Below are 24,210 nucleotides of genomic sequence, written 5' to 3'. Positions count from 1 at the left end.
TTATCACTATAAAACAAAAATGTTGACAAACATTGGTTAATATTGGGTAGCACAGTCTCACATTTAGATTTTTGTTGTAATATTGAAGTTTTAAATTGACTGTAACTGCTCTTACACCTGGAACCCTTACCAAGCTGTTTTATGGGCAGAAGTGCTCTTAAATTTTCTATTAACTGTATTTGTGTGTCTTTTACAGTTTGTGCTCTTTTTCCGGGATGGCATAAAGGTACAGGAAGGGGCCTCAAAAGTTCCTGAGTGCGGGAGTTAGGGGGTGCTCTTTGACCCTGGATGGCAGGGTGGCCTGCTCTCTGCAACAACACCTGCCCAGTGCCTGACCCTACTGCTCTGGTCATGGGTTTTAGCATCCAGAGTGCTGCATGATGAGGGGCCAGACCTCCCAGTCTGGATTTCTCCCTGGAGGGCTTCTCCTCCCCACCCTAGCCCTGCCCTTAACTGCCTCCAGGGCACAGAGACCTTTCACCCATGCACAGTGCTGCTACCTCCACTTTCTGCCATACCCTGCTCAGACTAGCAACTCAAATCCCACCCCCGGGCCGCCCGCTGGCCCAGCTCCAGGGGCTTCCAGCAATCTAAGCACTATAAGGCTTTGCTTTCCTAATAGGGGAGGCAGACTGCAGAATCTTGGCACTGACAAGACCTGCTTCCATTTCTCCTTCACCAACTTCATGTTCCTTGGATTGGCCCTAAAACTTGCCCACAGAGTCCTCTGTTTTTCTCTTTAACATGGGCAAAAGCCCCTTTGCTCTTAACATCCCAGTCAGCACCTCTCCCCTCCTACATCCTCAGTAGTGTACCTAGGCCCCCTTTTTTTCTTATTCTGTCTTCTCCCTCCTTCCCACAGTATTCAGAGCCTGGAGGAATGGGCTTCTGGTAAGGATGTCTTTCCTCAGGGCACTAAGTTCGAAGGATTTTCACTATATTATGCAAGAAGGTATGGTTTGAGTCTATATTGGGAGTGGAGAATGATCAAAACTAGGTCATATGCTAAGGACAAAAATACATTGATATTATATGTATACCTGTATTTCAATTGAAACTAACTTTACATACTGTTAATTAAATTTTTGCGAGGGTAGGGATAGGGGATTATATTTAATAAAGAATCACCACCTGACTATTATATACAAAGGAGTGGATGGACACCTTACAGAGGGAGGAAAACATGTTTAGAAGTATCTTCAGTAGAAGCCAGAAGATGGCAAAAGCTTTAAAAGGAACTTCCAACAGAGTGCCACAGGAGCCTAGAGAAGGGTGGAATGAATTCCGAATGAATAGATTCAAGAAGGCTTCAAGACCACAAATTTCTGAGGGCTGCCTAGAAGAAGAGGATATAGAAAAGAATAAGATCTATGGGTTTCTGCTTTTGAGGATTCATGGTCTAATGGCAGAGACCAACATATTTTGTGGAAAAGGTGACATTTAAGCTAGACTTTGAAAGACACATGTGAGTTCAGTAAGCAGAGCTAGAGAATGAGAGAGAAAGGAATTTCTAGAAAAAAAAGAAGCATGATTATCATGACACCAATGGTTCTTTTTCCCTCCCCCCCTCTCAGTTCTACTTCATTTACATGGTTTCTGTGAAAAACATCTTCTTGGTACCATAGGATCATGTGGTCTCTGTAAGAATCATCTTCTGACCATTGGTTGGTGAATCTTGCTGGATTTCTGGCCCAACAGGATGATCAGTTCTTTCTTGGGTATTTTGGAGCAGAAACTGAGAAAAAAGGTAGTCGATTACTTTTGGGGTACCAGAAGATAAACTTTGCAGTTGTTGATGACCATGACCTGAGAAATATGGAAAGAGAGGGAGAAAAAAGGAAGAGTGAGAAGAGAGAGAAAGAAATTAAGCAGATACAAAGGGGGAAAATGTCATAGGGTGAGAAACTGGTGGCCTTTGTTGATTTGGACGTTTCTAAGGCTCAGCTACATTTCTGCTTTTGGGTTCCCTGAAATACAGTGGTATCTTTGTGGTAAATTTCTTTTTCTTTAAGCTAAATTAAGTTTTTTTAATTTTTTTTGTTGTTGTTTGTGTCCCCCGCCCCCTGCAAATCTCCTAGTCAGTTGTGCTAGTTTCCTACAGCTGTTGTAATAAATTACCGCAAACTTCGTGGCTTAAAACAACAATTTATTCTCACAGTTCTGGAAGGTGTAAGTCTGAAATCAAGGTGGTCAGCGGTGTCAAGCTCCCTGTAAAGGTTCTAGGGAAGAATCCTTCCTTCACTCTTTCTAGCTTCTGGGGGTTGCTGGCAATCCGTGGCATTCCCTGACCTGTAGCTGTATTACTTTAATTTCTGCCTCTATTCTTTTTTTTGTTGTTGTTGTTGTTAATGTTTATTTGTTTTGAGAGAGAGAGACAGAGAGAGAGAGAGCGCTAGCACGAGTGTGGGAAGGGCAGAGAGAGACAGAGAGAGTCTCAAGCAGGCTCTGTGCTGTCAGTGCAAAGCCTGATGTGGGGCTTAAACTTACCAACTGCGAGATCATGACCTGAGCCGAAATCAAGAGTCAGAAGCTTAACTGACTGAACCACCCAGACTCCCCTGAGGGTGCTGAGGGTTGCTCTCTACCCAAAAAGGAGGCATCATGTGCTCCGTGCATGAGAGTATCATGGTCAGATTTTCTTGGAGGATTGCTTTGGTTTCAGTATGTAAAATACATTGGAGCAGGGAGAGCTAAGGAGGAAGGAAAACCAATTATACTATTGCATAATTCAAGTGAAAGGTAATACAGTCTTGAGTCAGGATAGAGAATGTAGGAATAGGAGAAAGGGAAAAGTGGGAGGCACATTGCAAATTCAGAGTTAACCAGGCTTGGCAATGAATTGTACAGTGGAGTAGGTGAAAGAGTGTGAAGAAAGAGAAGAGTCTAGGTGGACTGTACAATACAGATGGTCCCTAAATATCTTTAAGTGTATTGAAAGATGGTATTACCCAGAGGGCTGGTATTGAAGAGAAGGGCAAGTCTTGAAGATCTCATAGGGTGGACCCCAAAGACATTACGGTCAGGGAGTTGGAAGTAAACTTTCAGTTTGGATCACTTCCATCAAAATTATTTCACGTTTGTATAAGAGAATTTCATGGAATAGTCCTTTTGTTAATTTTTGTTTTTGTTTTTAAATACTCTATCCCTGCATCAGGGTCTTTGAATAGCGTATTTTTAATTTTATTGAATGTTTTCAGGGGTGCCTGGGTGGCTCAGTCACTTAAGCGTCTGATCTCGGCTCAGGTCATGATCTCATGGTTCATGAGTTTGAGCCCCACTTAGGACTCTGTACTGATGGTGCGGAGCCTGCCTGGGATTCTCTGTCTCCCTCTGTCACTGTCCCTCCCCCACTTATGCTCTCTCGCGCGCTCTCTCTCTCTCAAAATAAATATATAAACTTAAAATAAATAAGTAAATATTGCCAGATTACTTTCTTAACTGGCTATAGCAGTTTACTTTTCTACTGGCATTGTATGAGAATCTCCTTTATTATTTCCACTATTAGTAGGTATTTCACTTTTTAATTTTTATGATTTGAGAATGTAACTTCTTTTAGTGGCTATAAAACATTCCATTATATGAACATACCATAAAATACTTAAACATTTTCTTATTTTTCTTTAAAGTTTATTTATTCATTTTTTTAGTAATCTCTACACCCAATGTGGGGCTTGGAATCGTCGTTCCAAGATTGGCATGCTCTTCTGACTGAGCCAGCCAGACACCCCAACATTTTCCTATTTTTAGACATTAGATTGTTTTCCATTTCTTGCTGTAATAAAATTAATAACTCAGAAATGGGCATATTTTATACTTAAACCTGTGTCCTTCCAGTGATACATACAGTGATGCTTATACTTTGAAAGGTTACATAGATATAGTTTCCCGGTTCTTTGCTTTGTTGTTTTTCTTCCTATGTGCCTCTTTCATTTCACTGATAATATTCTAGGTGGACAGGGAGGGGTATGAGAATGGGAAAGGGTTAAAAGAAATAGATTTTTGGTTATCTTTGAATTCTATTTATATATGCTATTCCTATCCTTCATTACCAAAGTGATCTAGAATTGCTATTAAGCCATTATTAGTTCTCTAATTTTACCTCATGCATAAATAAAGTTTCCCATTTTATTGATGGAAAAACAAATGCAAGAGTTTCCTGGAATTGTCTGTAACCTACAAAAAAGTAGCTTGACTTCGTTTTCTTAAAGAAGTTCTCAAAAGCATCAATCTTTACTTGCCATGATGAAAAAAAAAAAGATAAGATTTATATCTAGGTACCATGAATGGTATATGATATATGAGTGGATGAATAAACATCCTTTTCTATACTCTTTTCCCTTAAACTTTAGCTATTAGAGTCAGAATGCTTCGATTGCAGAATTCTCACTTGAGCAAGGTTTTTATATAACATTATTCATATTCTTGGCCTTGGATGCCAATTAAGTCTCTCAAGTCTAAAATTGCTTTGTTTGCTTTTTAAAGAAATCTGCCCACCTTACAGACCTACAAGTTAACTAACCAGCCTGTTTTTTTCCCCCCCTCCCAGAGGACTTTGCTCTGTTGGTTTCCTGCCAGCTCTTACTTTCAAATTGAAATAGTTCAGTTTCTCTGTTTCTAGAACATAGAATTCATTATGCCTGGATTTTTGCCAACAATGTCTTTCTCATGTTTTTAAAACTAAGATGAATGTTACAGAATGACCTAGTGGGCTTGACCCACGATTAGAAGTCAGGCAGTGATATATTAGATGCCTGCATGGATGCTCTGTTCTGGGTAGCAGGGCTGCTAGGGGAACAGGATTCTGAGAGGGTGGGAAGGGCATCCAGGGTGAAGCCTAGGGACTGGAGTAGAGAAATGTGTGCAAGAGATCAAGTAAGATTTGGCTGATGTGAGGTAAGACTTCGATTCTTCCCTTGCCATTAGGGCTGTATTGGGTCTCTACCATACAAAGGACATAGTTATTCATTTCTTTTGGCCCTTTGGGTAGAAAACAGAAAGCCAGGTGACAGAGAATATTTATAAAAGGCTCTGGGAAGAGCCACTCTATTTTTTTTTTCTTTCTATTTTCAATGCTCTTTTTTTCTCTTCCTACCTCTGCAACCCTGCCTATATTGTAGCTACCATACTGAAAAGGCATTTCTTCTTGGAATTGAACAGTTTTAGGAATGTTTATATCAGCATAATCTTATAGCCAAGTGAATTTTTCATTCATGTGGCTCTGTTGAATGACATAAAGAAATTTCTTTACCTTTTAGGTTACTTTCTAGGGATGTGTAAGAGTCTAAATTTTTTTCTCTTCTAATTGGTTATATATTTTTAATTAAACTTTTAATTTTGAGATAATTGTAGATTCACATTTAGTTTTAAGAAATAATGCTGAGGTGGGGCACCTGAGTGACTCAGTGCGTAGAGTGTCTGACTCTTGATTTCGGCTAGGTCATAATCCCAAGGTTGTGGGATTGAGCCCTGCATCAGGGCCTACATTGAATGTGGAGCCTGCTTAAGATTCTCTCTCCTTTAGGGACCCTGGGTGGCTCAGTTGGTTAAGCAGCCAGCTTCGGTTCAGGTCTTGAACTCACGGTTCGTGAGTTTGATCCCCACCTCAGGCTTTATGCTGACAGCTTGGAGCCTGGAGCCTGCTTCAGATTCTGTGTCTCCCTCTCTCTCTGCCCCTCCCCCACTCACACTCTGCCTCTCTCTCTCTCTCTCTCAAAAATAAATAAACATTAAAAAAATTTAAAGAGATTCTCTCTTTCTCTCTCCTGCCCCCCCTCCCCTGCTCTCTCTCTTTAAAAAAAAAAAAAGAAAGAATGCTGAGAGATCCTGTGCACCCTTTATCCAGTTTCTCCCAATAGTAATATTTTGCAGAACTATGGTACAATGTCATTGTGTGATACAGTTATGTATAATATCATTAACATTGATTCAATTAAAATATGTAACATTTCCATCACCACAAGGATCCCTCATATTACCCTTTTATAGTCACATATACCTCCCTTCTTCCCTGACCCCTTGATTATTTCTTGTCAACTGCTAATCTACTCCATTTCTGTAATACTGTCATTTCAAGAATGTTTATAAATAGAACCATACAGTATATGACTTTTGGATATTGGCTTTTCAAACTCAGCAAAAATACCTAGAGATTCGTGTATGTATCAATGGTTCATTTTGTTTGTTTGTTTAATTGCAGAGTAATCTTTTATGGTCTATTTGTACTACAGTTTACTTACTATTCACTCATTGAAGGACATCCGGGTTGTTTCTGGATTGGGACTGTTACAAGTAAAGATGTTCTGAACATTTGTGGACAGGCTTTTATGTGAACATAAGTTTTAATTTCTCTAAGATAAATGCCTAAGAATGCAATTACTGGTCTTGTGGTAGTTGCATGTTGACTTTTATAAGAAAACAGCCAAACTGTTTTCAAGAGTGGCTGGACCATTTTTCATTCCCACTAGCGGTGTATGAGTGATCCGATTTCTCCACATGCTTTCCAGTATCTGATGTTGCCACTGTTTTTTTATTTTAGTTATTCTGATAGAAGTGTAGTGATACATCATTGTGATTTAAATCTACATTATTTTCCTGATGGCTAATGATGTTGAACATCTTTTCATGTGCTTATTTGCCATCTGTATATCCTCTTTAGGAGATGTAGTCATGTTTTTTGCCCATTTTCTAATTGAATTGTTTGATTTCTTTTTTTAATTGTTGAGTTTTGAGTATTCTCCATATATTCTAGATTATAGTTCTTTATTGAATATGTGGTTTGCAAATATTTTCTCTGTAGCTTGATTTTTTTTATCTTCTTAACAGAATCTTTTGAAAAAAAATAATTTTGAGAAATCCAATATATCATATTTCCTTTGTCTATCCCTAGATACTGAAGTTCTTCTCATATATTTTTCTAAAAGTTTTACACTGCACATTAAAGTCCATGGGCACATATTTTTAAGTAGCTGTTTAGATTCCTGCTGTCTGAAATAAGCACTAGCACACAGGTGCAGTTCTTTCTGTTCTAATTTTCTCTCTCAAGCATCTACTGACTCAAGTCATTGATATAATTTTGGTTATGGATACAATTTCTGACTAGGTACATGATTCGGATTTTGTAATAAGTCAGTTGAGTGATGTACTTAAAAGCATGAACTTTTACCTCTCCAAAGCTTTATGATGTTTTGCAAGTTACTTAATCCCTCTGAACATCAATTTTTCACATCCTTAACATATGGATAAAAATAATACCTCTTTCTTTTTTTTTTCTAATTAATTTATTTTTTTGGTTGGGGGGAGAGGGGCAGAGAGAGAGAAGGAGAAAGAGAGAGAATCCCAAGCAGGCTCCAAGCTGTCAGTGCAGAGCCTGATGTGGGGCTTGAACCCACAAACCATGAGATAATGAGTCAGACACTTTTAACGGACTGAGCCACCTAGGCACCCCAATACCAATTTCAAAGACAGTTGTGAGAAGTAAGTGCAATGTTATGTGTAAAAATGCTCAGCTCAGTGCCTGACACATACACAGAAACATTCAATAGTTGTTACTCCCCTTTTCTTTCCATACTCTAAGCAAAGATTCTCTTGGCACAGTCCCCAACTCAGAATCTTCTTCCCCACAGTCTTTATTTCTTCCTCTGTACCTCTCTCGCCTGGTCCTGATCATTCTCCTTTATTTATAAAATCTTCTCAACCTACTTTGGCAGTTGAAAGATGTTTTTATCTCCAAACTATTATAGTATTCATATATGTGGTCAGGTTAGCTTTATTTTTCATGGGTGTGTTGTGTACACAATACAAGTCTCCTTGAGGGCATGCTCCTGGCCCTCCTCTGTGGAATCTAGCTCAATGCTGGGCAAGTGGCACACCCTTAACAAGTCCCCGATACACTGATAGTGGATATCTCAATCACAACAGATTTTGTGGAAAGCAACTTGGAAAAATGGATCCAAAGCCTTAAACCCTTTGACCCAGTAATTTACTTTTTTCAGAATCTATCCGAAGAATGCCAAGATATTTGAACAAAAGTGTATGTACAACATAGGAATATTTCTTATAGCCTTATCTGGAAAAGTCAGAATTTTAAAAGACATAAAGATATAACAATAAAATATTAGGAATCATTTAAATTCTACTTATGTGATACAATATTGTATTATCAATAATATTGTTTTCCTAATCATAGATTTTATAGCTATAAGGATATACACTAAAGCACTTTTTATACTAGCAAAAAACATAGAAATAAACTAGAAGCTCAACTAAATGGATAAATTAACTTTTATTTTATTTATTTATTTTTATTTTTTTATTTTTTAAACATTTAATTTTTTTTTAACGTTTATTTATTTTTGAGACAGAGAGAGACAGAGCACGAATGGGGGAGGGGCAGAGAGAGAGGGAGACACAGAATCGGAAGCAGGCTCCAGGCTCTGAGCCATCAGCCCAGAGCCTGAAGCGGGGCTCAAACTCATGGTCCGTGAGATAGTGACCTGAGCTGAAGTCGACGCTTAACTGACTGAGCCACCCAGGCGCCCCATAAATTAACTTTTAGAAGTCACAAAATAGAATTAAAGTATGATCCCATTTATTTAAAAAATGTACGTATGTACAGACATACACGAGCATACAAAAGACAGGAAAAATATATACCAAAATGTCAGTAGTGACTATCTTTGAGTAATAGCTTTTTGATAATTTTAACTGTGGCTTCTCTAAAGCATAATATGTATGATTTTTAGCGTAAGACAATAAGAATGAAAGTTTATAATCTGTGTTTTAAATAGAGTTTTGGAAACTATTTATATGAATCTAATGCTCATTCATCCATCACATTCAAAACGTTTATTAAGTGTCTACCAACCGTTAGGCCCTACTAAGAACACAATAGAGAACAGAGCTGACAAAGTCCTTGAATCACAGATAATCTAGTGAGGAGTACAAAAAATTACAAAACAGTAAGAGAAGTGATAACACAGTGATAGTATTGAATATCATGGGAACTTAGGAAAAGGTGGGGGTTATGGGGTGCCTGGGTAGCTCAGTTGGTTGAGCGTCTGACTTTGGCTTAGGTCATGATCTCACAGTTTGTGGGTTCAAACCCCACATCGGGCTCTGTGCTGACAGCGCGGAGCCTGGAGCTTGCTTTGGATTCTGTGTCTCCCTCTCTCTCTCTGACTCTCCCCCTGCTCGCACTCTGTCTGTCTGTCTCTCTCAAAAACAAATAAACATTAAAAAGAAAACTTTTTTTAAAGGGTTGGGGTTAAAGAGGTAGCATGAGCCTTTTTTGTGGAACCTGAGTGAGTTGGAGCCAAAAGAAAAGGGATAGACAGGGAAGAATGATCCAAGCTTAGGAATAAAGATTTTCAGAGTTCTCTTGAGATACCACTGAAGAAATGTGAAAAGCCATGAGTGAGGGAGAAGGGTTTGGAAGGAAAACTTAGAAAAGTAAGTAGGAATTGGAACATGAAGGACCCTATAGACTATGCTGGTGACATGTTCTATCCTTAAGAATAAATGGGGGGTGGGGGGGCGCCCGGGTGGCTCAGTCGGTTGAGTGACCGATTTCGGCTCAGGTCATGATCTCACAGTTTGTGAGTTCGAGCCCCGCATCAGGCTCTGTGCTGACAGCTTGGAGCCTGGAGCCTGCTTCGGATTCTGTGTCTCCTTCTCTCTCTGCCCCTCCCCTGCTCATGCTCTGTCTCTCTCTGTCTCAAAAATAAATAAAAACATTAAAAATAAAATTAAAAAAAGAATAAATGGGGGGAAAGGCAATTAAAGGTTCTAAATGGAAATGACATGGTCATATTTTTGCTTTAAAAGAATCACACTGACTACTTGGGTAGGGAATGAATGAAAGGGAGACAGGGAGATCAGTTAAGTGGTGGTTTAGGTCAATGAAATGATGATAGTAGCTGTGGGGATGAAGAAATGAGACCTGATGGAGAAGTGACTTGGTGATAAATTGGATTAGTGGTGTTGGTGGAGAGGGTGCTGTTGGGGAGGAAGAATTTCCTCTGCCCTTCAAGGTCCTTCTAGATGAACTAAGAATCAAATCGGCATGAGTCAAATTAACAGGAGAAAATCAAATTTAATAGTATAAGTATGGGTGGAAAATAGTGTAAGAATGGGGTATCCACAGAGACATGAAGTTCCAAAGACAGTGAGTAAACATACTGCTTATATGAGCTAAGGGGAAGGGTAGGGATCTGAGGATACAATGGGGAGAAAGACCATTAACAAGAAGATGAAAGGAGATGTCTGGAAAACAAAGATTGGTCTATTATGTAGATAAGTTTCTTAGGTAAAGGGGAATCTATGATAATAGCTCTCTTCCTGGTATTGGCAGGCAGTTGAGGGGGAGGTAAAGAGCTTTTCCTGAATCTGCTAGGTTTTGACTACTTTTACCTCAATAACACTCATGTCCATAGCCCCTACATTGTCAAGGAAAAACAGGAGTCAGAAAAGATGTTTTAGCTGGTGATTTGGCAGTTGTGGATGGTGGTATCATTAACTGAGATATGGGGCAGATGAGGAGACACCAAGTAGGAGGAAAAGCTAGTAAAAGGAGAAGAAAAGCTAGTAAAAACAAGATAAAAGGGGCCAGTCAGATTGCGGAGGTTGGATACTTCCCTTGCATACTTTTGGCTTCTGTAATCTTGTTTGCCTCCTGTCTCCACCAGCTACCTGTGTAGCACCACTGATAAGTCCCCTCTCCCCCCTTTTTCTTTTGTCTCTCAACCCCCTACTCTCCAAGCCATAAAAGGAGGCTGATGCCAAGGTTCAGGGCTCACCCTTTGGAGGTGACTCTGCTGGGCCGGCACCAGTGCACAATCAACAGTCTTTCCCCAAGTGTGGGTGGCTTGTCTCTTCCTGGGTGCCGAGTATTTGCTGTAACAAAATGAGTTCAGTTTGGGATATGTTGAGTTGAGCTGCCTGTGGGAAGTCCAGTGGAGTGTTCAGGAAACTACTGGAGATGAAAGTGTGAGGGTCAGGTGTGAAAATAGCTGTAGAGACATGTGTTTTGAGGGGCAGTAATGACAGTAGATGAGATCACCAAGAGCTTTATGTATAATGAGAAGAGAAGAGGGCTTAGGACAGAACCCTAAGGAAAACCAACATTTAAGAAACTGGAAATGAGAAAAAAAAAATGACTCAAACCTGATCTGGGACAGAAATTTTTTGTGTGATGTAATTTACAACTCCTTCTGGGAAGCAATTAGCATTCCTGATAAAGTGCGTGAACAGTTTTCTGACAGACTTTAATAAGACTGAGAACTCCTTCTGGGAAGCTAGGGTTACCCATCCAGCTGATTGACTAGCCTAATAATCCTTAACCAGATGTTCTTTTTTTGTATTCATTCTAAACATGGTTAGTGAACCATTCTTTTCTTTTCTTTTTTCTTTTTTTTTTAATAAAATGTCCAAACCCAAATTATTTCTTTAGTTGAATTTTTCAAAAAGTTTCTTCTCATGTACTCAAAAATAATTTGTCCGAGGCATTTCTTTAACACAAAAGAAAGAGAAACCTGAAAAAGAATTAGAAGAAGCTAGAGAGGTAAGAGAGAAACCAGAAGACTGTTGGTATTATGTAAGCCAGATGAAAGCATTTGAAAAAACAGGGCATGAATGGGCAACAGTGTCAAATGCTAGTGGGAGGTCATGTTAAACAAGGATGGGAAATTGCCACTGGAGTTAGTAATAAAGAATGTCAATGGTGATCTTGGCAAGAGCAGTTTCACTGGGGTGACTGGGGACATTAATCAGATATCAGTGGGCTCAAGAGTGAGTGTAGACCATTCTTTCAAAAAGTGTGACTATAAAGAAGGAATAGGAAGAGAGCTTTGAGAGTGTTTGTTTAGTCTCCACTAAACTATATATATAAATATATAACTATATTTAAATGTATTTAGGAAGAAGTCAATAAACAGGGCAGGTGTACCTGAAAGAGAAGGGCTAATCTTGAAGAGAAGGTGGGCCAGTCTCAGGGGATCCTGAGTTCAGGGGAGGGAAGGTCATCTCTCTCCCATTGTGACAGGAAAGAAGGGAGAAGATGGGCCTGCAGGGAAGACTGTCTGCAAGTTTGCTGGTGGAAAGTCAAAGGCTTTCCTGTCCATCAGGCTTTGTTACTTCTCTGATGTAGGAAATTAGGAGCTCTGCTGAAAGGGCTAAGATAAGTGGCAGGATGGCAGACTAAGGATGGGAAGAAAGTTCTGAGAATGATCCTGAAGGTGAATGGGAGATTGAACTGACCGGGGAAATAGAGAGTGATTTCAGGACATTGTGGAGAAGGAGGATAATGAATACATTGTGAAACCAATCAGCACAAGACTGTGATTTTCTCCAGTGGTGCTCAGAAGTCTGGACTTAAGTATGAAGTAGGCTAAAACATTTCAGTTAATCTGGACTGTTTTCAGTGAAACCATTGAAGCTTTGCAGCTTTGCCTATCCTTTAAATGTGACACCTGATTTTTGAGCCTAGGCTCTCTTTTCTTCTTACTTTGTAGATACTTCCAATTAATCTCATCCACTTCCAAGGCCTGAATTAATCTCTCTATGCTGTTAACTACCAAACCAATACTTGCAACTGTAGGGGCCAAGGGCAGGCTGATCCAAGATGGGCCATTTATTTTTTTCTTTTTCCAAATTTTTATTTAACATATAGTATAATATTTGTCTCAGGAGTAGAATTTAGTGATTCGGCACTTAATGTAACACCCAGTGCTCATCACAACAGTGCCCTCCTTGGTACCCAACACCCGTCTACCCAGATGAGTCACTTTAAAATGATCGTTATTTTGAGTTAAAAGTAATCAAAACTCAGCAAATGCAGGAAAAGCTCTCTTCTTGGTCCTAAGTGCCTAAATTTACATTGGAAAGGAGAGCCTGTACCAGGAAGAGAGCTATTAATAGAGATTCCCCTTTACCTAAGAAACTTATCTGCCTAACAGGGCAACTTTTGTTTTTCAAAAAATCTCCTTTCACTTTCCTGCTAATGGCCTTCCTCCTCTTTGGGTTCTCAAACCTCACCCCTTTACTAAGCTCATATAAGCTTCATGTTGCCTCATTGTCTTTGGCATTTCATTTCTGCGTGGATTCTCTGTACTAATGCCTATTAAGTGTGATTTTCTCCTGTTAATATGTCTCCTGTCAATTTGACTCTAAGTCCAGCTAGAGGGACCTTAAGGTAGAGGAAGGTCCTCCTCCCCAACACAACCTAGTCTTTCTTTAGAAAACCAGACTCCTGGGACCATCTGCCTTCTGAGCACCTTTAGATAGTGTTTCCTCAAGCTCATCATATCCCCGCGTCTGCATTTCCTCTACTCTGAGAACAAATGTAAGCTCCAGAAGAGCAAGGGTTTTGTCTTTTTCACCATTGTATGCCCTGAGCTCAGTGTCCAATGAATGTCGGCTAAATAAATGAAAGAATCCACTCAGTTGTGTAAGCCTGAGACTTGGGAATCATCTTTTACTCCAATTTCTCCTTCACCTCTGACATCTAATCCACCAAGTCTTGTCCACAACTAAATATGTCTTATGGCAGAAAAAATTAGGTGAATTATCAAACAATTTTAACACAAAAACTTGTGTTTGCTCTGCCTATTTTTCTTGGCTCATTAACACTGGAACTGAACTAGTGGGAGGGCACCTCCCTCCTTGCTTCCTCTCCCTATCTGCACCCAGCTCTCTCAGCCTTAGAGAAAAGGGAGCCAGTTGTTCATCAGCTAATGATTCAGGCACAGGTTATAATGGGCTATTAAGGTATTTTGTGGAAGAAAAAAGGAAAATAGAGCTTTCTGGAGGTGGGATAAGGACCCTGTAGGGTGGCGACAGAGAAGTGAAGGAAGAGGGGCCTGGAATGGGATCCAAGCCTGTGTGTGAGAAGGGGGCCCCTGAGAAAGACCCTTGTTGGGGCATGAGTCCTGCCATCCACACTGGGTGAAGTAAGTTGGCTCTTTGATTACCAGGGATCACGCAGCTTGAGCCTCCATTCTGTGTACAGGGTCAGGGCTTGGGCTCCTCTGTACTGGGGCTTCAACCTGTTTATTGCCCAGCAGAACCTTTGTTTGGTTTCCCTAGACTATGCTGTCTCCCAGAACAACTGCATCTATCTAGCAGGTGACTTTTTAAGATGCCCCAGGGAACCCATAAGGTCTAGAGACATCCCCTCGGCACATAATTAGTTGGGGGAAGGAGTTCCCACACCACTTTCCAGAATGGGTGCTGAACTGGATGAGCTGGAGACCTCAGAAGAACTGGGACAGTGTTAACGAGGCCTCAATCATGGCTTCATTTGTCTACTTGTCTCTCTTCCATGATCAATAACGGTAGTCCAAGCCTCTTTCATCTTTTACCTGGTAACTGCAGAATCTTCCTAACTAGCCTCCCTACCTCCTATCTCACCCTTACCCCATCCATTCTACACAGAGAAGTCAGAAGTTTTGTAAGAAAGAAAGAAGCATGTGCAATACTTTACCTCCTCATCCTCCTCCTCACCTGGCTAACAGCCAGGTTTCAGCTTTAGGGTCACTTATTTTTGAAAAGACTTCTCTGACAACCCTTCTCCCAGGACACATACACAAGATTAGATATCTAGGTATATGCATCCCCCCAATGCTGCAGTTGATTGTAATTACTTGTTTATATTTTTAACTAACTTGTCTATTTACTTGTGACCTTCTCTCCAATGCCTATTTCTGTATTTTGAGTGTGGTAAGTAGGAGCAAGGTCTACATCAGTGGTTCTCAAACTTGAGCATGGATCAGAATTACCTGGAGGTTTGTTAAAACACAGGTTGTTAGATCCCCCTTGCTGATTCAGTAGGTCTGGGGTAGGGCTGGAGATAATGCATCTCTGACAAGTTCTCAGGTGCAGCTGCTGGGGCTGGTTGGAGATCACATTTTGAGTTATCACTGTTCTTCACCTAGTAAGAAGATAGGCTGGAGGGATAGATTGGAGTGACTTTTCAGATAAAAAAGTTTGAATGAGTATAAATTTTGGACATCTCAGGGGCAGTGGCTAAAATGGAAGATATTTGAATTTGATATTAAAGATGGCAGAACTTGGGGTGCCTGGGCTCAGTTGGTTAAGCATCTAACTCTTGGTTTTGGCTCAGGTCATGATCTCAGTTTGTGAGTTTGAGCTCCACTTTAGGCTCTGCACTGAGCCTGCTTGGGATTCTCTCTCTCCTTTTCTCTCTGCCCCTCCCATGTGTCTCTGTCTCTCTCTCTCTGTCTCTCAAAATAAATAAACAAGCAAATGAACTTAAAAAAAATCATTAAAAAATGATAATCATAAAAATCATAAAAATCATAAAAATCATAAAAAAATGAAAATGGCAGAACTTTCCAATAGTTGACAAGGTCCAGGGAGTAGCTATGAGAATGCATGGTTCAAATGGCCTATAGATGAAGGTGTGCTTTGGAGGCAAAGACCTGAAAATGAAGAAAAAAAAAAAAAAGTTTTTATTTGAAAAAGTACAATATTGAAATGAAAAAAAAAAAAGGTGAAAGTGAAAAAGAAGATTGTAAAATGGAATGTGTAACATCATTCCAATTTCATAAAAAATGTCTGGAAAAAATACCTGGCAATGTTTATAATAGTTATCCCTGTGGGTGAGTTTTATTACCTTCCTAAATTTTCAAAATTCCGTTATCATATTTTCTTTTCATAATTAGAGGAAAGCATTTTTTTCCCCTTTATTTTGAATTCCCTGAGTCTTAGACGTTTCCATCTGGTTGAATTAAATTATGTCCCCTCTTATCCCCTTCTTGAACTTGTTTTCCTTTGACATCTTAACTTGTGCTGAAAGCATGAAAATTGACAAGATTAAAACACCTAAAATAAAAAAATAAGCAAAACAAAGGAAAAGGAAAAAAAGAACAAGAAAAAGGAAAAAAAGAACTTCAAGAAAAAAAAAAAAAAACACAACTATTTAGTTGTTACTGACACCCACAGGAAGACATTGGCCTTCTACTTCCATATACTTGAAGGTTGTAACCACGTACCAGGAGGGGTTACCAGGCTGTCTGGGAACTGGTGACTTCATCGACTGGTCAGACAGGGAACTCCAGTCCTAATCTCTTACCCATCACCTCCTGTTTCTTCTCATGAAATTCCAGTAGGTGCCGAATATGGTTCCCAACTTTACTCTTCCTATTCAGAATTATACCTCCTTATCTCTCTTTGAACTAGATCCCCTCCCACCCAAATAATATCATTTTTAAAAGTGAATACAAAGTTATTCTTTTCTATCCTTTATTATTAAAATTATTTTCTTAAAAATGACTTGACAACCTAAACCCTCTTTATAGCAAGGTTTATTTGGGGCATAAATTCAAAGTCCCAAACAAGTAAAGTTCAAATACACTTTTATTTTATTTTATTTATTTTTATTTTTACTTTTATTTTTAACGTTTATTTATTTTTGAGACAGAGAGCAACAGAGCATGAACGGGGGAGGGTCAGAGAGAGAGAGAGGGAGACACAGAATCTGAAACAGGCTCCAGGCTCTGAGCTGTCAGCACAGAGCCCGATGCGTGGCTTGAACTCATGGACCTTGAGATCATGACCTGAGCTGAAGTTGGACGCTGAACTGACTGAGCCACCCAGGTGCCCCAAAATACACTTTTAGAACACAACCCATTTTATCCAGGATAGCTCTTGTGCAATAAAAAATTCTCTCTATGTGTCATAATGCATACCAACTGGCAGTAGTATTTGCTATAAGAATTTCTTGCTTATTTATCTAAAATACTGAGATATATAGGGCTTTCAGCATAGGCATTTACTTCATTTTAATTACGAACAATTCTGTGGGTGACTGGCTGACTCAGTCAGTGGAGCATGCAGCTCTTGTTCTCGGGGTCATGAGTTCAAGCCCCATGTTAGGGTGTGGAGCCTACATTATTTTTTTAATTTATTAAAAAAATTTTTTTTAATGTTCATTTATTTTTGAGAGAGAGAGAGAGGGAGGGGCAGAAAGAGAGGGAGACACAGAATCTGAGGCAGGCTCCAGGATCTGAGCTGTCAGCACAGAGCCTGAGAAGGGACTTGAACCCACAGACCATGAGATCATGACCTGAGCCGAAGCTGGATGCTCAACTGACTGAGCCACCCAGGTGCCCCAAGCCTACTTTATTTTTTAAAAAATATTTTTATTTTGGACTCATTTTTCTTTTGAGGCTACTTTCGAAAACAAAAACAACTATTAATTATGGACAATTCTGAATCTCTTATCAAGGCCTTATAATTCTTTACCTACAGAGAGGTACATACAAATGAAATGGCTAGTAAATGTTCGTGGGTTTAATCATGTATGATTTCAAAATTAGGAATATGAATATAAAGTTCCAAATATTTATTTCATATTAATCCATTATTATGGAAGAAAATAATTAAATAGTGTATGACTACAGCAAAACATAAGAGGTATATAGAATTGTGATTTTCATCACAAACATGAATCAGATCAGATCAGGAAAGACTAGAATCTTGATATTTCAACCATATTGATTACTTTGTAGCTATTTTTTTCTTCAATATATATTTATTATTTTTCTTTTTTTAATTTTCTTTTTAAATTTTTTTAAATTTACATCCAAATTAGTTAGCATATAGTGAAACAATGATTTCAGGTGTAGATTCCTTAATGCCCCTTACCCATTTAGCCCATCCCCCCCTCCCACACTCCCTTCAGTAACCCTCAGTTTGTTCTCCATATTTATGAGTCTCTTCTGTTTTGTCCCCTTCTCTGTTTTTATATTATTTTTGTTTCCTTTCCCTTATGTTCCTGTGTTTTGTCTCTTAAAGTCCTCATATGAGTGAAGTCATATGATTTTTGTCTTTCTCTGACTGACTAATTTCACTTAGCATAATACCTTCCAGTTCCATCCACATAGTTGCAAATGGCAAGATTTCATTCTTTTTGATTGCCAAATAATACTCCATTGTATAGATATAACACCTCTTCTTTATCCATTCATACATCGTTGGACCTTTGGGCTCTTTCCATACTTTGGCTATTGTTGATAGTGCTGCTATAAACATGGAGGTGCATGTGTCCCTTCAAAACAGCACCCCTGTATCCCTTGGATAAATGCCTAGTAGTGCAATTGCTGGGTCGAAGGGTAGTTCTATTTTTAGTTTTTTGAGGAACCTCCATACTGTTTTCCAGAGTGGCTGCACCAGCTTGCATTCCCATATTTTCTATTTTAATTAAAAAAAAATTTTTTTTAATGCTTATTTATTTTGAGAGAGACAGAATGTGAGCAGGGGAGGGGCAGAGAGAGAGAGAGAGAGACAGAATCTGAAGCAGGCTCTAGGCTCCGAGCTGTCAGCACAGAGCCCAATGTGGGGCTCAGCTCAAACCCAAGAACTGAACCTCACCAGGAGATCATGACCTGAGCTGAAGTCAGAGGCTTAACCGACTGAGCCACCCAGTCTCCCTGTAGCTATTTTCTTGAATGTCCTTATACTCTGGTAATAAATTGTAAAATTAACAGAATTGTTCTGAGAGCAGGAAATGGTGATCCTGAATGATTTGGCAAAGTAAAACAGTAAGTGACAGAATGGAACCAGAAACTAGTTTTTCTAATTGCCACCTTAGTACTTCTTATTCTAGATTGTATTATCTGTGCTGCCACAAGGCAAACCATGTCATTGCCTTTCCCATTTAAATTTTTATACAAGAAAAAGGTTGTATAAAAATTTCCTTTGCGGTCTGATGGCAAAAGGGATGTATTATTTTTAAAATGTCAACTACTGATCATCATTGACAAAATGTTTTTACATGTTCCGTACGGATTCAAATTGTTCTTCATTTCTTCAACTAATCACCACTTTCTAAGTCTGGTAAGAACAATCAAAAATTACTGAATGTTAAAGAAAAAAGAGGCATTCAATATCATCTTGTCTATCATCTCACTGGGAAAACTAAGGCCCAAAGAGATTTATTTGTCAGAGTCACAGTGTGAGTTGGTCGGAGTCTCCTGCATTCTAGTCCAGAGCTATTTATAGCACATAACACTGCCTCAGTGCATCAGTATTTTGAAGTAAGGGCATAATGAGAGGCTATTCTTGGGACCATCAGTACTGATCCATCTATCAGCTAGGGGAGTCTTTGTGCCCTTTTACCTCCTTATTTTTCTCCTAAATGTATTCAATACACTTTAATTTTGTTGCCTGATGTCTTGGGAGTGGGGAATGTCAGAAAAAACAAGTAAAATGTTAAATGGTAAATGTAATTTAGATTTTTTTTTTTTTTAGCGACAATGAGGGAAGTGAGGCTGGCTAGAATTTAGAAAAGTTGCAGTTTTCCAAAGAAGACCAAGAAAGAGATACGGTGGAATGACCCAGGGAATTGATGACCTCCTGCTGCCAGGGCCTCTGTTGGGCACTTTTATGGGGCTTTCTCATTCCTCTTAACAACACTTCAGGTTAGCATCTGTTAACCTCATTTTATTACTCATGAAGAAATTGAGGTTCCAAGAGGTTCTGTCTTTTACCCCACTCACACAGGTTGGGAACTGGTAGAACTAGATCTGATGTGGTCTGTCCAGCTGTGAAGCCTGTGTACTTTTAGTTCTACAGGAGAATATGTGTAAGGTGAACGAAGGAAAATAACAATAACTGCAGGTGATCTAGTAATAGTAATAATGACAGCATAGTGCTTTACAGGTGTGAGTTCTGAACGTGATTAAATGAGCATATGAATAGGACTGATGGGGTGTCTCCTGGTCTTCCTCAGCAAAACAGGAGAGGAAGATAGAAGACATATACATAAGATTTCCTTTGGCTTACTTGTTTTCTGAAAAAGAATTAAAAGGCTCAATTAGTTTTGTTTTGCCACATTTCTCAGATTATTATGTTCTAGAGGTGGGTGGATAGATTGGCATGTGATTATGTGAAATCAAACCTGGTATCTTCAGAAGAATTCTTCTAGCAGATAAGCATGTCTTTGGGTTCAATATTCAGTTTTGTGATTAGTGATTACTGTTCACATTTCCTGAATGGGAGTTTTTAAATATGCATCCAGGTCTTTTTCTTTTTGAAGCTAAATGTCACATATACCCTTATTTCTTTTATGCTAACCTCCATATGAAAAAGCAAATTAGTATTATGAGGAAAATCAGCAACCAGTCATTGGGCTACATATCCCCCAAATAAATCTCTGATGACTAATGTTATATTAGTCTGCAACTCCAGTTTAAACTTTAGGCTCCATTCTCTTATTTGGGAGACAATGGCCAGTTCTGTAATACTGTGTAATATAAAGGTGGTGTCCATTTATAAATAATCATTGTCTTCTAATGAATTAATCCTCATTTGCAATTACAGCTGGATACAAACTTGGGTAAAGATGCGTTCTGTCTCCAAAATTGGATTCTCTGCATTTAAAAATGTCATTCTAATTCTCAACTCCCTAGAACTGTTACTACAAAAGAACTATTTATTTTGCCATTCAGCCTAAAAATAAAACCTTTCACCCAGATTGCACACTTTAATAGTCACATTTTTATCCAAATAATTTTAAACGAATTTAAAAGAATCCATTTCTAGGTGCAATGAGAGCAGACAAGAGTTGGAACTGGGGTAGATTGGAGGGGGTAATCTAAAAGCCCACCTCCCTGTTTAGAAACACCTCAAGAATTTCTTGACTCACAAGGGAAGTGAGGGAAGAGATTTTAAAAGCTGAACAGTGCCGCTCTTTGCCAGCTCCTGCGGACGAAGGCCCAGCCGGCTGCGGCGAGGACCGCGAAGAGTTAACCAGGGACTGAGCCCCCCGCGCCGCGGACTCCCGGCGCGCTCCCTCCGCCCTCATGTCCCCACCCTCTCGTTTTGGCAAGGGATTAAAGTGCTCCCCCCTGTGGCAGCAGTGACCCAGAAATGAGTTTGATTCACATAGCCCTTCCTCCATAACAAGCCAAACGCCCGTCCGAGAGTGCCTCCCTGCGCGAGTGCCGAGTGTGTGCGCGCCGGCAAGAGCAGGGGCCCGCCCGGCTGCCCGCCCGCCAGCCGCGGCCCGAACTCATGCAGCGCGGAGCGAGCGGCGTGGAGCCCAGCGCCTCAGCCGAACCCTTCCGCATCAGGTACGCGCGCGGGCCGCGGGGGGCGCGCGGGGTGGGCGCGCCGCGCGTGTGTCCGCGCGTGTCCGCGTGTGGGTCCGTGTGCGCGTCCCGGTACCGCGGCGGCGGCGGCGGCGGCGGCGGCGGGGTGGCGGCGGCGGCGGCGGCGGCGGCTGCAGGACGAGCCGAGAGGCTCAGCCATATTTGATGGTTTTGTTGCTTTGCTCGGGAGTTCTCGGGAGTAATTTAATGCCGAAGGTCGCTGCCTAGTGGAAATAATATAGTACGTCATTAATATGGCGCCAAAAGATTGGGTTCTCGATCTGTAGCGAGGAGGGAGGGCAGACAGCCGCCGAGCGCAGCGTTACTATCCCACCAGTAACTTGGGCATTGCTGGGGCGGGGGCCAGAGGAGGAAGAGATGATTTTTGGATCCTGAGAATTGATCTATGTTGGATCAGTAAGTTTCATTATGATTATTTTTCAATTTTGGGGGGCTGAAGACTTAAGAGCTTTTTCTTCTTTCGGATTTGCGAAGAACATGCGGTTTTCAGGTGAATCATCATTTAAACGCGTTTAGGAGCAGAAGCCCAGTTTAGTTGGCTTTAGTTTATACAAATTTTTAAAAAGCCAAAGCGCATTAGGCTGCATGAAAGTGGAAAGCATAGTAGCAACTTGGTAGACAGATGGCAATGGCAGAACGCAGGTCCGCGCACATATATGAATCCAGAGTGTGTGTGACCGTGGTGGCGGGGGGACGACTATATTTGTCCAAACATAGGTGTGTGTATAGGTACATCTGTGTAGGGTGGCCGCAGCCCTGGCTCTTGTCACCGCGAGTCCAAAATATTCTTTGCATCAATTCAAGGGCAGTGAGCAAGGGGTGTAGGGACAGCTTGGCAATTAGATTCGTCCAAATTGGGTTTCCAACAATCAGACCTTTTACTTAAAGCGAGACTGTAAAGAGTAAAACCTTTCATCGGTGAAATTAGGAAGGAGTTGGCATTGGTAGAGCAAAGTACCGATTAACCATGAACTTAAAACGGATTGCAAATTGCAACCTTTGGCACCATCTGCAAATTGTGGGGGTGGGGTCGCTCTGGCTTCGCTGCCTTAAATGAACGTGCAGTGTGTACCTCCGGACTGCAAGTTGCGAAGCCCTACAGTGCACGTGTCTGGTGCTTGTGAGTGTGTGTTTGTGAGTTGGGGGCTGTTGTTTGGTAGCCAGCAGGCTTTCCGGGTTGTTGGCGCTGGCTTGCAAATGCGGGAGAGGGATGGAATGTGGAATGTTGACCAGGGAACCGAATCCTGTCGGAACGGTCCCATTTGCTGGAGAAATTCGATCCCTTCCACCTCCTTCCCGCTCCCCCGCCCGCCTGCGGGCAGGAGGCGGGGCCGGGGACGCGGCTGCTGCTCAAAGTGGCGGAGCGCGGCGGCGGGAGGCAGGTGCACGGCACCCGCCAGTGGGGGTGCCTCAACTTCCGCGGGCGTTTAAATAGCAGGCTCTCTCCCCTCCCACCGGTAATAGGTGACCTGGCGGCCGAGGGCGGCGGGGGGGAGGGGACGGGGTAGACCCGGGAGGGAGCCTCCGCGGCACGTGGGCAGGTGCTGGGTGGCCCCGGGGCCAACTTTTGTAGCCCGCCTCTGGCGTTGGAGGAGAGGCGGCTCCATGTGGAAATGGGGGCGGGTGGCGGCCGAGGCGCCGTTTTCTCGGCCGCAGCCGGAGCGTCACCTAACGGTCCCAGAGGCGCTGCCGCGGGGCCCGGGGTGGGGGGCTTCAGGGGCGGGGACGCCCGGCCCGCCGCGCCCGCGCCGCGGGAGCCCCGCACAAAGCCTGCGGCGCGGGGGCGTCCGCCGCGCCCCCGCCCAGGGAACGGCCCGAAGCCGTCGCCGTCCCCGCGCTGATTCCGGCGGGCGGCCGCAGGCGTTTGTTTGTTGGTTCCGCGCCGCCTTCCTCCCCGGATGGCTTCCTGTGACAGAGGTGATACACAGTTTCCAGAACTGTCTGGGGGCGGGAGCGGGAGCCGAGCCCGCTCGGGGTTGCTCTCCGTCGCCGCCGCCTCTCCCATCTCACAGCGGTTTCTCGCCGGCGCGCCCTCCCCAGCTCAAAGGTGCCGCCCGGGAGGGACTCGGGGAGGGGGACGGCGCGGCCGTTTCCAGCGGCGCAAGTGGCTTCTGGACGCGAGGGAGCGTTTGATTTGCAACTGGGGCCGAGCGGATTGGTGCAGCTGGCGGCGGCGGGGCGGGAGGAGCGGCGGCGGCGGCGGGGGGTGGCCACTTTCAAATGGAGAGGGCGGCGGCGGGGACGCCGCTGCGGAGGGAGCGGGGCTTGGTTGCGCCACGAGAAGGTGTCATCACTGCACCGGGGCTAATTCCGGTGGAGGTGCCGGGAGTTACTTTCCCCTCCTTCCGCGCTGTTGTTTCTGTCGCCTCGGGAAGAGGAGGAGGAGAGGGAGGAGAGGGAGGAGAGGCAGGCAGGCGGGGAGAGAGGGTGGGGGCGGCGCCGCGCGGAGCCGCGGCCCTGCGCACACCCTGGCGGGAGGCGGGAGCCTTGCAAAGCGTTCTCTGGTGCGGGGCGGAGGCCCAGCTCCCCCCACCCCGGGATTCCCCCCTCTCCTGCCTTCTATCCCCAGCCCACCCCGCACTTCTCCCTCCCGCATGGGCTCCTCGTCCCAGGGTCCTCCACCCCGGCTCTCCTCGCCCCGCGTTCTCCCTCACTCCAACCCCTCCCCCCAACTACCCGGCCCCGGGCTTCCCGACCCTGGGCTCCCCCTCCCGGGCGCGCGGGGGCGGCTGCAGCCCAGGCGCACGGTGAATGCAGCGAGCAAACAAAAAAGCGGGCGATTTAAACGTGCCTTCGAAACCCGTTAGGAATGCGTCGTCACCCGGAGACCGTTTACAAGCTGCTTTGGTTGGCTTTCTAGTAACGAGGAGACAGGCGCCCCACCTCGCCCACCCGGGGCGAGGGTCTGTAGCCCTCCGTTTACTCTGTTCAAGAGGGAACACTTTAGGGGCTTCTTTCCCAAAGGTTATTAGGTGTACTATTTTTGTGTTTCAGGAAACCCACTGTGAAAGCCTTGCTTTTTAGTTACTGGTAGCCCAAGGCTGTTATCTTTCAAAGCTGATGAACTAGTTTTAAGAGGTAC

General features: G+C 42.5%; 1 protein-coding gene across 11 annotated transcripts in view; it reads left to right on the top strand.

The window, feature by feature from the left end:
• Positions 1-20,864: 20,864 nt before the first annotated feature.
• JADE1 (jade family PHD finger 1) overlaps positions 20,865-24,210 on the top strand; it is a 59,385-nt gene continuing 56,039 nt past the window's right edge. The window contains exon 1 of one of the 11 annotated variants that reach the window (XM_058721381.1): positions 20,865-21,089. Coding sequence is in view for 2 of the 11 variants with exons in the window: in XM_058721389.1 (XP_058577372.1) it covers positions 23,027-23,045 (19 nt within the window). In the remaining 9 variants the exon portion in view is untranslated. Of the gene's footprint in view, positions 21,090-21,214; positions 21,525-22,483; positions 22,593-22,914; positions 23,046-23,152; positions 23,176-24,210 lie in introns of those variants that run through there. The other 10 variants (XM_058721386.1, XM_058721385.1, XM_058721382.1 and 7 more) reach the window with 10 other exon arrangements.

Source organism: Neofelis nebulosa, chromosome 3 (assembly GCF_028018385.1).
Source record: "Neofelis nebulosa isolate mNeoNeb1 chromosome 3, mNeoNeb1.pri, whole genome shotgun sequence".
In the NCBI taxonomy this organism is placed as follows: domain Eukaryota; kingdom Metazoa; phylum Chordata; class Mammalia; order Carnivora; family Felidae; genus Neofelis; species Neofelis nebulosa.
This window is presented reverse-complemented; position numbering and strand designations above follow the sequence as displayed.